The sequence below is a fragment of the Canis aureus genome, chromosome 38, assembly GCF_053574225.1.
Source record: "Canis aureus isolate CA01 chromosome 38, VMU_Caureus_v.1.0, whole genome shotgun sequence".
Lineage (NCBI taxonomy): Eukaryota > Metazoa > Chordata > Mammalia > Carnivora > Canidae > Canis > Canis aureus.
In genome coordinates, this window is record NC_135648.1 from 20,964,634 (window position 1) to 20,978,371 (window position 13,738).

General features: G+C 39.1%; 1 protein-coding gene across 9 annotated transcripts in view; it reads right to left on the reverse strand.

The window, feature by feature from the left end:
* Positions 1-7,870, reverse strand: part of KCNT2 (potassium sodium-activated channel subfamily T member 2) — a 374,999-nt gene extending 367,129 nt beyond the window's left edge. For 4 of the 9 annotated variants that reach the window (XM_077887105.1, XM_077887102.1, XM_077887103.1 and 1 more), the window contains exon 1: positions 7,276-7,867. In XM_077887105.1, the coding sequence (XP_077743231.1) occupies positions 7,276-7,370 (95 nt within the window). In that variant the 5' untranslated portion in view covers positions 7,371-7,867. Of the gene's footprint in view, positions 1-7,275 lie in introns of all 9 variants that reach the window. The other 5 variants (XM_077887107.1, XM_077887110.1, XM_077887106.1 and 2 more) reach the window with 5 other exon arrangements.
* Between the last annotated feature and the right edge of the window lie 5,868 nt (positions 7,871-13,738).

Here is a 13,738-nt window from a genome sequence, read left to right on the forward strand (position 1 = left end):
TTCTTTTCATGATCTATTAAAAAAATAAAAATACAAACCCATATCTAGTCAAGGACTGTCAAAAAGTAAAAGTAATTGTCTTTCTAGATTATTATCTACTATTTTGATTAATTTTAATTAGCAGTAAAAATTCATAAAAGCATTAGTTTAAAAACATCTTGATCAAAGGTATTAAATATTGCTCACATGGGGTACCTGACTGGCTCAGTGGGAAGAGCATGCAACTCTTGATTTGGGATCATGAGTTTGAGCCCTATGTTGGGTACAGAGCTTACATAAATAAACAAACAAACTTTAAAAAATAAATAAATATTGCTCACAAGAGGTCAAGGTAACTTAATTTCAAACTACAAATACATAAAGCAACTGGTTAGATTTCAATTAAAAATTTTTTTTGCTTCATTTTCTAAAAGTATCGTAGACAAGGAAGGTGCATAAGTAAAATAACACTGGCAATACATCAATATGCTAATAAAAACAGACATACCACCAATGACAAAGCAATTTATGAACATATAGAACATTTTAATAAACAAGAATATGATTTGGAAAAGCCAATAAAAATACCATATTTGGGGATGCCTGGGTGGCTCAGTGGTTTAGCGCCTGCCTTCAGCACAGGGTGTGATCCTGGAGTCCCGGGATAGAGTCCCACATCGGGCTCCCTGCATGGAGGCTGCTTCTCCCTCTGCCTATGTCTCTGCCTCTCTCTCTCTATGTCTCTCATGAATAAATAAATAAAATCTAAAAAAAAAAAAAATACCATATCCACTATTAACAACAAGAAAATAAAAGCAGGTATGCATTATGACTAAATATAGTTACTTTAATTTTTATTTTGTACTGATAACGAAGATGAAAGCTGTTTGCCTTCATTTGTATTATTTCCTATACTACCTTCCAAATTTATTTCTGCAGAAGTTGAGATACTTTACTAAGAGAGAAGGGGAAAAGTGTGTTTGTTCATAATTTTGATAAAACAAGTTAGCTGAAATTATTTTCTTGTTCATCCATAAAAAAGTATGTTTTTGCACCCATCCTCAAGACTAACTTGCAGCTGTCATGGAGAAACTATTTGTAGAAAGTTTACTCTCCTTGGGGCGCAAGGGGGGTTCAGTCAGTTAAGCATCAGACTCTTGATTTCAGGTCATGTCGTAATCTCAGGATCATGGGACAGAGCCCCACATCAGGCTCCATGCTGGGTATGGAGTCTGCTAAAGATTCTCTCTCTCCCCCTCCATCTGCCCCATGCTCCTTCCCTCTTGGAAGGAAGGAAGGAAGGAAGGAAGGAAGGAAGGAAGGAAGGAAGGGAGAGAGAGAGAAAGAGAGAGAGAAAAGAAAAGAAAGAAAAGAAAGAAAGAAGAAAGAAAGAAAGAAAGAAAGAAAGAAAGAAAGAAAGAAAGAAAGAAAGAAAAAGGAAGGAAGGAAGGAAGGAAGGAAGGAAGGAAGGAAGGAAGGAAGGAAGGAAGGAAGGGAGGGAGGGAGGGAGGGAGGGAGGGAGAAAGTTTAATATCCTCAAAATAACACAGAAAATGAATTTCTAGATTCCAACCTCCATTATTCCCATTATTCAAGACTTATTATATATAGAAGTGCTCTGAAAAGTTATGAGTGTAATACTCACAGAACAGGTATTACTAACACATTAGCATATACAGAAAGTGGATATACATAAGAGAGTACGTAAATGATCAAACTTTAAAATAATTCTATGTAAGTAAATAAATCAATAAATAAATAAATTCAGTGTAATCTGAAAAGCCACATTTCAATTATAAGATCAGGTCAAAAGAAAGAAATCATACACATTTTTATATAAAATATTAATTGTCTGAATTCTATTGATAAACAAAAATTATTTAAAATGCATATTTCTCTGCATTTTATGTATTATACTATATATATCTAAAGTTATTGTTTGCATCATTACCTACTTCAGTAGTAGGTAATTTTTTTAATTTCCTTATGGAGATTTCCTTTTTTTTTTTTAAGATTTTATTATTTATTCATGAGAGACACAGAGATAGAGATAGAGATAGATAGAGATAGAGATAGATAGATAGAGAGAGAGAGAGAGAAAGGCAGAGACACGGGCAGAGGGAGAAACGGGCTCCCTGCAGGGACCCCATGTGGGACTCGATCCGGGGTCTCCAGGATCATGCCCTGGATTGAAAGTGGCGCTAAACCGCTGAGCCACCAGGGCTGCCTGATTTCCTTTAATATAATAGACAGTGCTAAGAAATACAGCATTATCTAGATTCTCTTAATAATAAATGCTTAAATCATTTTTATAGATTTTTGCATATGCAAAGTTGATTCCACTTATATAATTAAACAGTAGAAATAACATTTCATCCTTTTTACTATGACAAGATATTTTAAAAGTGTATTTAATGACTTGAACTTAACAAGTTTAGAATAAGTACTTTACATCAAATGGCTACTTTTCAAAATAATATATAATTTTATTAAGGAAGATAAAGTTGGTAGATTATATAAATGTGCCATTCCAAATCCATTCTTCCAATTTTGCTTTATTATATAAATTAATACATTTGCATTGTAGATATCTAAAATCACACATACTCCAAAAGCTATCCAAACACTTTCACCATTTTATAAATCCCTCTTAAACTATTAATTCATTGGATTGTACTCCTTGTTGAAATCCTTTTATGTTTTCAATTACTACAATGCATTAGGTGACTTGCTTACATTACTATAAATGTCACCTATAAAATATGAAAGATAACACTTAAAATTACTGGAGTTGAAACAAATGACCGGATATTTGAAAACTGACTGGTGTTAAATAAAAGCCCTACTCCTGTATGACTGCAACTGCAAATTGTCCACTAGCAGTAATTTATCAACAGTCATGACAATTTATCCACATCAAGTTCACTGTGTTCCAAACTTTAAATTACTAAGTCATGATGAAGATGAGGAGGACTTGTTCTGTCTTAAGGCATTTAGAAGATGAAATTGGGACGTCTGGGTGGCTCAGCAGTTGAGCATCTGCCTTTGGCTCAGGGTGTGATCCTGGGATCCAGGGATCGAGTCCCACATCGGGATCCATGTGGGGAGCCTGCTTCTCCCTCTGCATGCGTCTCTGCCTCTCTCTTTCTCTCTGTCTCTCTCATGGATAAATAAAGAAAATCTTTTTTAAAAAAGTTGAAATTTACCAATCGTTAACTGCAAGAGAACATTCTAAATCTTTATTGTTTCACCAATCATAGAAATATTAAAACAGTAAACAATAGATTTGAACGCTGCTGCAAATTCTACATCGTTACAGAATGGCTTCCATATAAAACCAGTTAAATTCAGTCTCTAGTCCTATTAGTTTTAATCACGGGGTATCTTTGAAGATACTAAGTATCCTAAATATTAGATTCAAAATATATCGAATACTTTGAGCCATCCCTAATATAGTGACTTCAGCTACTTTATTTTCAAGCAATACTGACTATCCTAATCTACAAAGGGTACATAATCTTCTTGGCAATCTTAAAATTGAAATTCTGCAAAAACATCATCATACATAAACAATGTCAATATTCATGGGAGGGGAGCTTATCTCCAACTGTATCTGTGAACACCTCCTGACCCAGGACTGTTTCACATTCCTCCTTCTGTTCTTCCTAAAACCTAACTTAATAAGGCCCTGAGATGCAGCATGTAGTCAAAGATTAGCTGAATGGATAAATGACCATTAAGAAATATTTCATGAGCCACTTGAATTAGATTTTTGTGTTTTACTCAGGATGCCAAAGAAATAAATGTGAGTCATATGTGCAACAGACATCTCTAGGCATTAGCAGTTTTCTCATTTAGCAACTCTCAAAGTTATTTCATGGCCTCAGAAAACTAATGTTATTTGTGTGCTAAATGTGCAGTTATCTACAATGCTATGTCTAACTCTGCTCCTTTATGTCCTACGCAGAAAAGGTTAACAGAATGCAAATCAGAGAGAGGTAGTTATGTAAAGATGACATTAATACATACACACAGTCTATACATAATATGTGTCACATCTACATTACATGTGACCTTAAGCATGTGTGTTTCCCAACTAAAAGGTGATACAGTATAAATTTAAGCGGACTATTCAAGGTTAGTTCACAGAAAATCTATAGTGTAGAAAATCTAAAATCTATAGTGTAGAAAATGCTCTCTTTTACCACACTCCTTCATACATCTACCATATGCTTTACTCATTTTCACATGCCAGTCAATCACACCCTACTAAGATTTAATTGAAAATTCTTAACCTAAAGAGCAAGGTAGAAAGTGTCTACTTTCCCATCAGTTGATTCCTCCATCATTTCTAGAATGTAACCCTGGATAGAGAAGATACCCAATCTTGGTTCAGATTCTCCCAGAAGCATATCTTGAGATAAGCACAGAAACAGCTGTTTATTTGGGAACTGATACCAGAAAATACCAATAGGATGAGGGGAGAAGAAAGCCAATAAAGGTTGTAATATCAAACCAATTACATCTGTGGGCAACTGGTACTAGTCCCACTGGACACAGTGTAGAACAGGTTTCAGAATTATTCCAGCCAAGGAGTTAGAAAGCTAAGGTATTTATCTAACAATTTACTCAGTGGCACCTTTGGCTTGCACCCCAAGACCTGGGGAGCCCCTGAGACTAGAGGGTAAGGAAGGGGGATAGGAGCATGCCTATGCTTCAGGCAGAGCATATTCAGAGAAAATAGCCTAGAGAATATGGACAAAGCACTAAATTTATCTGTTAGTATAAACCATCTACCTATTCTTCTATGAAAGAGTGCTTTTTCTTCAACTCCATAGGAATTGAGTCCATGATAACTGAGTCGAATTAGACTACTCAGACTCAGTTGCAAAGAGGAATTTGTGAGCATAATAAAGACAAAACCGATTGCTTAACTTACTGCTTAATAATTCAGGATTCGGAAGAAAAATAAAAGAAGAATTGAAAACTGCTAATGAGAAGTGAAGAAGGGAACTAACAATTAATGGGCACCTAAACTGTACTAGATGCTACAAAATGATTCTTACAAATTCAAACAAATTAAATGGAAAGAATTTAGGAGCTTCTTGAAGAATTGGAGTCACAAAGAACAGAACCCAAACATCATCTTTGCACTTGCAAGACATATTACCAGGATAAATATTTAATTTCCCAGAAACTTAGTTTCTTAGTTCCTAAAATTCATACATACACACATATACCCTTACAGACACACACATACACCATTAGCATAGCTAACATGAGAACAGCCAGTGCTTAGTGCTATTAGTTTTGTACCTTACACAAATAAAACTATTGAGTCTCATAATGGTTGAATGACTTGCCCAAGGTGACTCAGCTAGTGAGGAAATAAGCACAGGATTGAAGGCTGACTCACTATTCATCCAAGGATCTTGTCTTCAAAGATGGACCAACAAATGGAGCCAAAATGAAATATTAAGTTTTCATGAAGTCACAAAGTCAAAAGGATGAACAATTTTTTAATGTTTAATACCTCATTTTAATAGTAAATATGGCCTAGATTTTACATTAAACTTGGGCTAGCATAAACTTTCGTTATAACAGATATTTTAACTGGATGTATAAAATGTTTTTTAATATAGCAGTGACTTACTTGGGTAGTATTCAACTAACCAAAATTCCTCGTTACTGAAATATATCTGTCAACGTCCTTAGAAAAATGAGGGGAACCTCATGAACAATGAATATCTTGCATACAATATTAAAAAACAAATATTATCACCACAAAGCCCAAAATATATCCTCTATGAATTCAATCCATTTCTCACTTTCTACAGTGAGGACTCCTATTCTACATGATGATCCTAAGGTCCTGAAGTAACAAATATAGATTCAATCACTATGAACACAATGGTGCATTTGATAACCCACTTAACCAGGCTTAATATGGTTTATTTAAATGTCAACTAGCATGGCAATTTGTTTAAATATTCATTTCCTTATCTTCAGTCACCCAAAACAGCTTACTTTCCCAGGATACTGGTGAACTGGCATTTGTTCTTTTAATTTTCAACAAATACATGTGTTTTGCCTTTAAAAAGAAGTTGCATTGAGATATTACCCTCTGAGAAACATCCATATCCCTTTAAATTACTAATATGAGACCAAAGAGGAAGTCCAAAATTGACACCCAACATAAAAGCCCCTGTGTGTAGGGACAGGAGGTGGTCTTGGGAGCTAAAACGGTGAGGAAGAGAAGGAGAGTATTGGCCAGTGCCAAATGGGGAGGAGATTTTGAATAGGACCAATAATGGATCTTTTATGTAATTAAAATAGAACATTAATACCAAACTGAACTTCAAGGAAATATCTCAATTGAGTTGAGCCTAGTTAGTATACATAGGTTATTTAAAGACAAAAATATATGGCATGTGATACATGAAATGACTATTCCAGAAAATACTAAATTCAATGAAACCTAAAATGTGCCTTTTAAGTAATGAATCAGAGAGCGGAGGAATTTCAGAACTTCGACTAGGCAAAGCAGTCGTGCTACAGATAAAACACAGGAGCAATATCTTGCTGGTAATAAATACTCTAGTTCTGAAACTTAGTTCTAATCTTGTGACATGTATACTAGTTAGGTCAAAAATATATTAATCACAAAAACGTTGGGTCATGCTACACAGACACCACTACAAATCACAGTTACCTGCTCAAAGTGAGTATTTTCCGGCGACAACGTCATTTTGCCTAACTACCTGTTAACATATTTAAACCAATTGTCTATCAACTCAACTATCAACTGTTTAAAGAGCATAAAATTCCCAGTAGCAGGTGGACACCTTCACAAGACGACACTGACAAGCAGTAAGTAAACAGGTGCAGGAGATTTTAAGTTTCTGATGTGCTTTTTCTACCAACTTGGATACGTCTGCAAATTTGAGGAGCAACCCCTAAAGGGGGAAAAAAATGAAAATTATATGGCACCGACACTGCGTGCCATTTGCATGTGCGGCACCCCTCGCAGCAGCCTTATACACACCCTAGAGAAGCGTAGACAGACAAAAGAGTAGCAAATAAATGCAATGAATGCGTTGCAAGGATAAGAAAGTGAAGAGGAAGAGCTCCTTGTCTGTGGCAGTTGCTCTATACAGTCAAAATGGAGAGACACATCCAAGAGTCCCTTCACTCCCTCCCCCAGTCCCTGGCTCCCTTTTTATTCTCCTCTGTCCCCCCGGGAGCGGCATCTGCGCCAGCCGGACTGCCGGAGCAAGCCTGCCCCGCACCACTCACCTGTCGTCGTTCTGCCATCCTTGGTCCCCCAGCAGCAGGTCCCGAAATCGGTACCTGGGAGGCAGAGGGGGCACTTCGCTCTCCAAATCAACCATCCTTCCTCAAAGAGTGGGAAACATAGAAACGACGGATGGAGGAGGGCGAGAGGAAGGAAATTCTGCAGAGTGGGGGGGTGGGGGTGGGGGGGACTAACAAGAAGCGGGGCCCCCTGGGGGGACGGGGCAGGGGAGGGGGCCTGGGCGGGGGAGGGGGCGCTCGGAGCCGGAAGCTGAGGCTGAAGGGGGCTGGCTCCTCTCTCCAGAGGGTGTGATGGGGATGATGCAAACCGAGCCCAGGAGCAAAAGTCTGGCTCTGACAAGAATCTACGCTGCCAAGGAACCGCCCCCAGGCTCGGCACCGCCTCTGGTCCCCAGGACTCGGGGGAGGCGGGAATGCAAAAGTTACTTCGCGGGAGAGAAAAAAAAAGAAAAAGAAAAAAAAAAAAAAAAAAGCCGGACACGCGCGGCACCTCGAAAGAGGGGAGGGGGCGCGGCGCGCTGGGAGGCGCTTTCTGCACGGCGGGTGGAGGCGCCTCCTCCGGGGCAGCCCCGGCCGCGGGTCCGCGCGGGCGCGAGCGGGCGCGGGCTGGGTCCCCCGGAGCCTTCGCAGCGGCCGCCGGGGGCCGAGCCAATGAGACTCCCCCTCATTAGCATAACACGTGACGCCACGGAGGCGCCAACCAATGGGGGCGAGCCTGGTCGGCGGGTTCCCGCGCTCCAGCCCCTTCCCCCAGGCCGGGGCCGCGTGCGGTCGGGGTCGGGCGCCCCCGGGCCCCGCGCGCCTCCGCGGCGCTCGCCCTCCGCCTGGGCAGCGGGGTGGGAAGTGCGCGGTCGTGGAGAGGGAATCCCCGCTCGCAGCCTCAGGAAAACCCCCGGGTATTTTCCGCCACGGTCAGATAGGAAGGAAGGTGTTTTCCCGGATTCTGGAAAGAGAATGAAGGGGCTGGAAAGAAACACGTAGGGGATGGCTGGGAAAGCACCCCGGAGGGCGGGGAGGACCGTGCACCAGCGGCGTCAATCAACTGCTGTTGCTGCTTCGTGGAGCGCTGCGGGCTCCCGGGCTGCACGGCCTCAGCCCTTGGAATCCCCTCTTAGTGGCCCCCCAGCCGGAGGAGGCAGTGAACCCCGGAGTCCACAGTTGGTTTTTCAGGATCAGCTGCTGCTTATGGGAACCTCACTGCACAAGCCCTAGTTCTGTGCGCGCATCCTGTCTTCTGCCAAGCTCTGATTTCCTCGGGGTGAACCGCAGGCACTGGGTCCTTAACCACCTGCGAGGCCCTGGGCCTGGAGACACAGACTTTACCCCCCACCCCACCCCACCCCGTGTCCCCCATGCCCTCGGGAATCTCACACTTTGCTTAGAGTGGAAGTGATCCCCTAAATCGAGACACAGTACTCAAACAGCAAATAAGAAGATTTGGAAATCCCTGGGAGGTAACAGAGGTATTCAAGGAGGGGTCAGGGAGGAAGTTGACAGTGAACCAGACCTTCTATATTCGTTTGCAACGCGTTTCAGGTAAAGGGAGAAAGCAGGGAAGCGAGCAGAGAGTATAGTTAAGAGTAGGAGCAAAGTGACTTGGAAAAAAAAAAAAATGTTGGGTTTATTCAGGAGACACGGATTAGATTTTGGTGAGGTTACATAGTGGAGGGCTTAGACACAAAGTTGGAAAGGCAAGAAGAAATCAGCAAAAGGATAATATCATGTAAAGTAGGATGAGTACCTAAACTTGAAGAATCACAGTGGAAATTAAGTAGTCGTACCCTATGTCTCAATCTTCCAAATCCAACCTATCTCAAATGGCTTATCCTTTATTAGATTTCCTGATTCTTCCAGCTAATGATGATGCCTTTCTTCCTTTGAACGCTTCATACCTTTGTGATACTTTGCTTTTAGCATTTATTATATTCTGGTATGCTTCCCTGCCTGTTGCCCATCTTTCTAACACAGTACCTTCAAAATCACAAAATCTCAGCCAACCTGTGTTGAGATGCATTAAAGGCTTTAAACCTAGAAAATGAATATTTGTCTCACATTTGCTATAGCTCCAGCATTATCTATCTGTTTATTTTTCTTTGGTATGAACTTTAGCAACCACTTTGCCAAATGAGTTATGTCACTGCATTGTTAATGGGGGGAGGGGGTATGGGCAGAAAATACCTGGTTTATATTTTGGAGCTTATCATCTGCCATTAGGATAAGTCTATGAAGTTTAATTTTTTAATATTCCAGGTAAATATTTTTATTTTTATTATAATATTCTGCCTTCATGCATCTGGCATAAAATTAAGTAGTTAAGATCAGTAACAGACTCCAAAAAAAGGCACTAAGAAAGAAAATAATTAGCTATTGAGCGTTAGATTCCTGAGAAGCTGGAGGTTAGAGAATAAAGCAACAACATTTTACTTTTAAAAAAGCTATACACCCTTATTTTATTGCTACAGTCTTAATTATCTGGCCCCCAAGTGTCCAGGTAACATTTTAAGAGGAAGTAAATGCATTAAAAAGAAAAAAAAATTTAAAGAAATAGTAAAAACCTAATCAGCTAGCAGTGTCATAGCCCAGCTGTTAAGGATACAAATGGCACAAAGTATCCTGATGCATTAAGCCAAACCAGTTGGAGACCACTGCATTAATGATACACTGATGTTCTGTGTGCCTTCACATTGTCAAAGTGAAGAATCTTACACTTTAAATGTAAGAAAATTCTGAAAATAATGCAATATAAAAATACTATCCTGACATTCTTGAAATAAAACAATATTTGAGCACTAAAATTCATAGTTGAAAGATCCTTTTGCTCTCCTTTATATTTTCTTTTCATTTTTCTTTAAGCAGACTTTTTAATTTTTGTCATTAATTCTGACTTTTAGTTCTCCCACCCATCTTTCTACACTATTATTCTTTTTTTTTCATGTCATGTCATATCATTTCCTGCTGTTAAAATATATTTTCCTTTCTCACTCTTTTTATCTTGGTTTCCTTTTTTCACTGTGCTCCTTTAATATCCCATGTCATAGACTCTTTTTTTCTCTGTATGTATGAAAGCTTTCATTCTACCGTAATGTGACATTCAATTTTTAGAAACAATTTTAAATGTGGTTCTGTACATCACAATTTTGCACTTACTCAATGGTGTTCTTAAGCCCCTTAATCAACATCTTGTGTAAATCAGAGCAATAGACTAGTTTGGTCCCACACTAACATAAGAGTACTCACCAAAAATCTTCTAATTTATTATGCTGATGGAGTAGAAAGTATCAAGAATAAGGATTAGGAAGAAGACTGATTCTTTAGATTTTCTTCTAAAGAACACTTTTGAGACTATCTTCTAGTTTCTTCCCTTTTTTAATAGGAAAAAATTATATTTTTAAATTTTTTATTTCTAGTACTTTGATTGATTATACTAATATTTAAATAAAAAAGATTCATTCCATGAGTGAAGAATTATTTTATTAACAAAAAAAGATTTTTTGATAATTATCTTGTGAATAATGAACATAGTTAGAATCATAGAATATGAGGGGTTTTTTTTTACCTATAACTGAAAAAAGTATGTGCATATAACAAATACCATTTTATGACAAAATTTCAAACTATCAGTGATTATGTCTACCTACCCTGTAAAAGCTATTTGAAAGTGAATTTGAAAAAGAAAAAAGTAACTTTCTATATGTTAGGCTACCCACTTCATAGATGCTTCATCTGTGGAGGCAGAAAAAGGCAGCATATTCCACATCTATCCTTTTTTTTTTTTAAGATTTTATTTATTTATTCATGAGAGACACAGAGAGAGAGAGAGGCACAGACACAGGCAGAGGGAGAAGCATGCTTCATGCAGGGAGAATGACGTGGGACTCGATCCCGGGTCTCCAGGATCACACCCTAGGCTGAAGGCAGAACTAAACTGCTGAGCCACCCGTGCTGCCCTCCACATCTATTCTGATAGCATCATTTAACTATATAACAATATTTCAATGTGAAGAACACATTTGTTCACTTATTTTTTAATAAATATTTATTAAGTAGTTACTATGATTTGAACTTCTCATGGTCTAAAGGATAAGAAGAGAAAGAGTACATGTGGGAGGACAGACCATCCAATGGCCACACAAGAATGTGATAGGTCACTCTAGTAATTAGCACTTCCTCCTCTGTTACTAAGGAGCACATAGAGACATCTAATTCTGACTTTGGAAAATCAGGGAAGGCTCCCTGGAGGAGCTGACATCTATAATACTGAAGAATGAAAAAAAATGAGTGAGTGTGTAAGGGGGAAGCAGAAGCAGTGGCAAATATACAGGTACAAACAATTAACATAGGAAAGAAATGACAGGAGCACCTGGCTGTCTCCATCAGAAGAGCATGTGACTCTTGACGGGAGGGCAGGGGAGAGGGGCATGAGTTCAAGCCCCAGGTTAGGTGAGAGATTACTTAAAAATAAACAACCAAATTAAAAAAAAAAAAAAAGCAATGGCAAAATCTAGCAAGTACAAAAGTATCGTGTAGTTCCAGCTCAGGCTGGGTACCTACATGAGGAGGGAGCAAAAAGGGAGAGACAAAAATCAGCAGGAAGATTGGCAACCGCTTACTAAGACCCACAACTGGAGGGGGCTTGCATACCATGCCGACAAAGTGTGGGTTTTAACTGAACACAGTGATGAATCTTTTGAGGATTTTAAGTGGGTAAATGGCAAGGATCACATGGTAGCTGTGTATATAATTGATTGGCAAGGAGGACAAGAATGGAAGAAAGGAGACCATTTATGAATATACAGTATTTCAGGTGAGCTTTCCAGTTGTCTGAAATGAGGCAATGGTTACAATGCAGATGGCAAGTAGAGGACAGATCTATAGGAAATTAAGAAGACAGTATTGACAGGACTTGATAATTAAGAGACTGTGAAAGTTCATGGAGAATGAAGAATCAATGATACAAGTAGTACTGTTGGGTGAGGTGGGAATACAAAATAGGTTTGAGTGAGCAAATTATTACACTTTGAGCCATCGGCAAAAGGTTAAATGGAGAAGTCAAGAAAGTTTGGATATATGAGTCTTAATACCAGGAGCAAATTTTTGTCCAGAGATACCATATTAGAGTACATCGATATAGAGGTGGCTGTTAGAATAGAGGAAGGATAAATACACCTGGCCCTTAGTACTGTGAGCGGAGAGAGTCATGCGGAGATAGAGCCCACAAAGGTACCCAGGGAGAAGGGATGGATTTGCAAGATGGGCACAAAGCCAGAGGGAATTCAGTTTCTACCGCCAGAGTATAGAAACATGTGTTTCTCTATTTTCTTGATTAGTTTTATTCTGTGACCCTTGATTCAAGCTCAAATAGATTCTTGTCTACAGGAAGAAAAATGTAACAAAGCCTGTCCTATATTCAAAGCATGTCCAGCTACATGAGCAGAATCATTTTTATTTCAGTAACATTGGAAAGAAGAAGCAGTAGAGAGAAAATGAAAAGGCAAAATACCATACTCGAGTCACAAATTTCACCTGAAAAAAAGCACAGATAAGTTGTATAGGCGAAGGCCACTGGGAGACTTCACGAGAAGCTATTCCAATACTTAACGTTATTTACCCAATACTTTTCTGGGGTCTTTTTTTTTTTTTTTTGTCATTCTAAAAATAAAACTTGGCTGAGAGGTAAAATATGTATGCAAACCTTACAATGGAAACCCGTCAGGAGACAGGTGAAATTGTTATATTAACAGTAATATCCTCTGTGAACTTCCTCCTTGCTTCCTTCCCTCTTGTCATAGCTCCCTCCAAATGCACATCTTACTCAGCATCATTCTTAACAGTAACCCATATTTCCATTTATCTGCTTCTAAATCCTCTTCCCTAGACCAAATTTTTGGTGGGAGAACATAGAGCCAGAAGGAGAACTATTTAGTGCCCAATGTGCTTCAGTAACTTTGAAGCATGTTCTACAGTAATCCAGGAATAACACCCACATTATTCTTCAACAAACAAAACATATATATTTTTGGTGAGGAAAAAAATCTCCAGCAGCTTTGGAGAACTCCAGTTTTTGTCTTGGATCCTTATGTTGGCAGAGTCCCAAATCCTCCTTATGATAGACTAGCAGAGGTACCTTGTTCATGATCATCCCTCTGCCCTAAGCTTTGTCATCCCCTAGCCTGCTAAAGCAAGGAATGACAACTACCTCTGTGCCTTTTTTTGCAGTTGTCAACCAGTGGATGACTATCTAGTGAGGGAATGAGAAGCTACATGTATGAATGGATGAGGTCATAGCTTTGTCAAGCAACACAGCTTAAAATATTAGAAAGTTAATAGCTACAGTGTGAGCAACTACTGTGTGTCATATATTAGGTCAGGACCTTTACAGCAATTCTGGAAATTAAATTACATTGTCCAAATTTAAAACAGGCTGAGATGCTATCACCCAGCTACA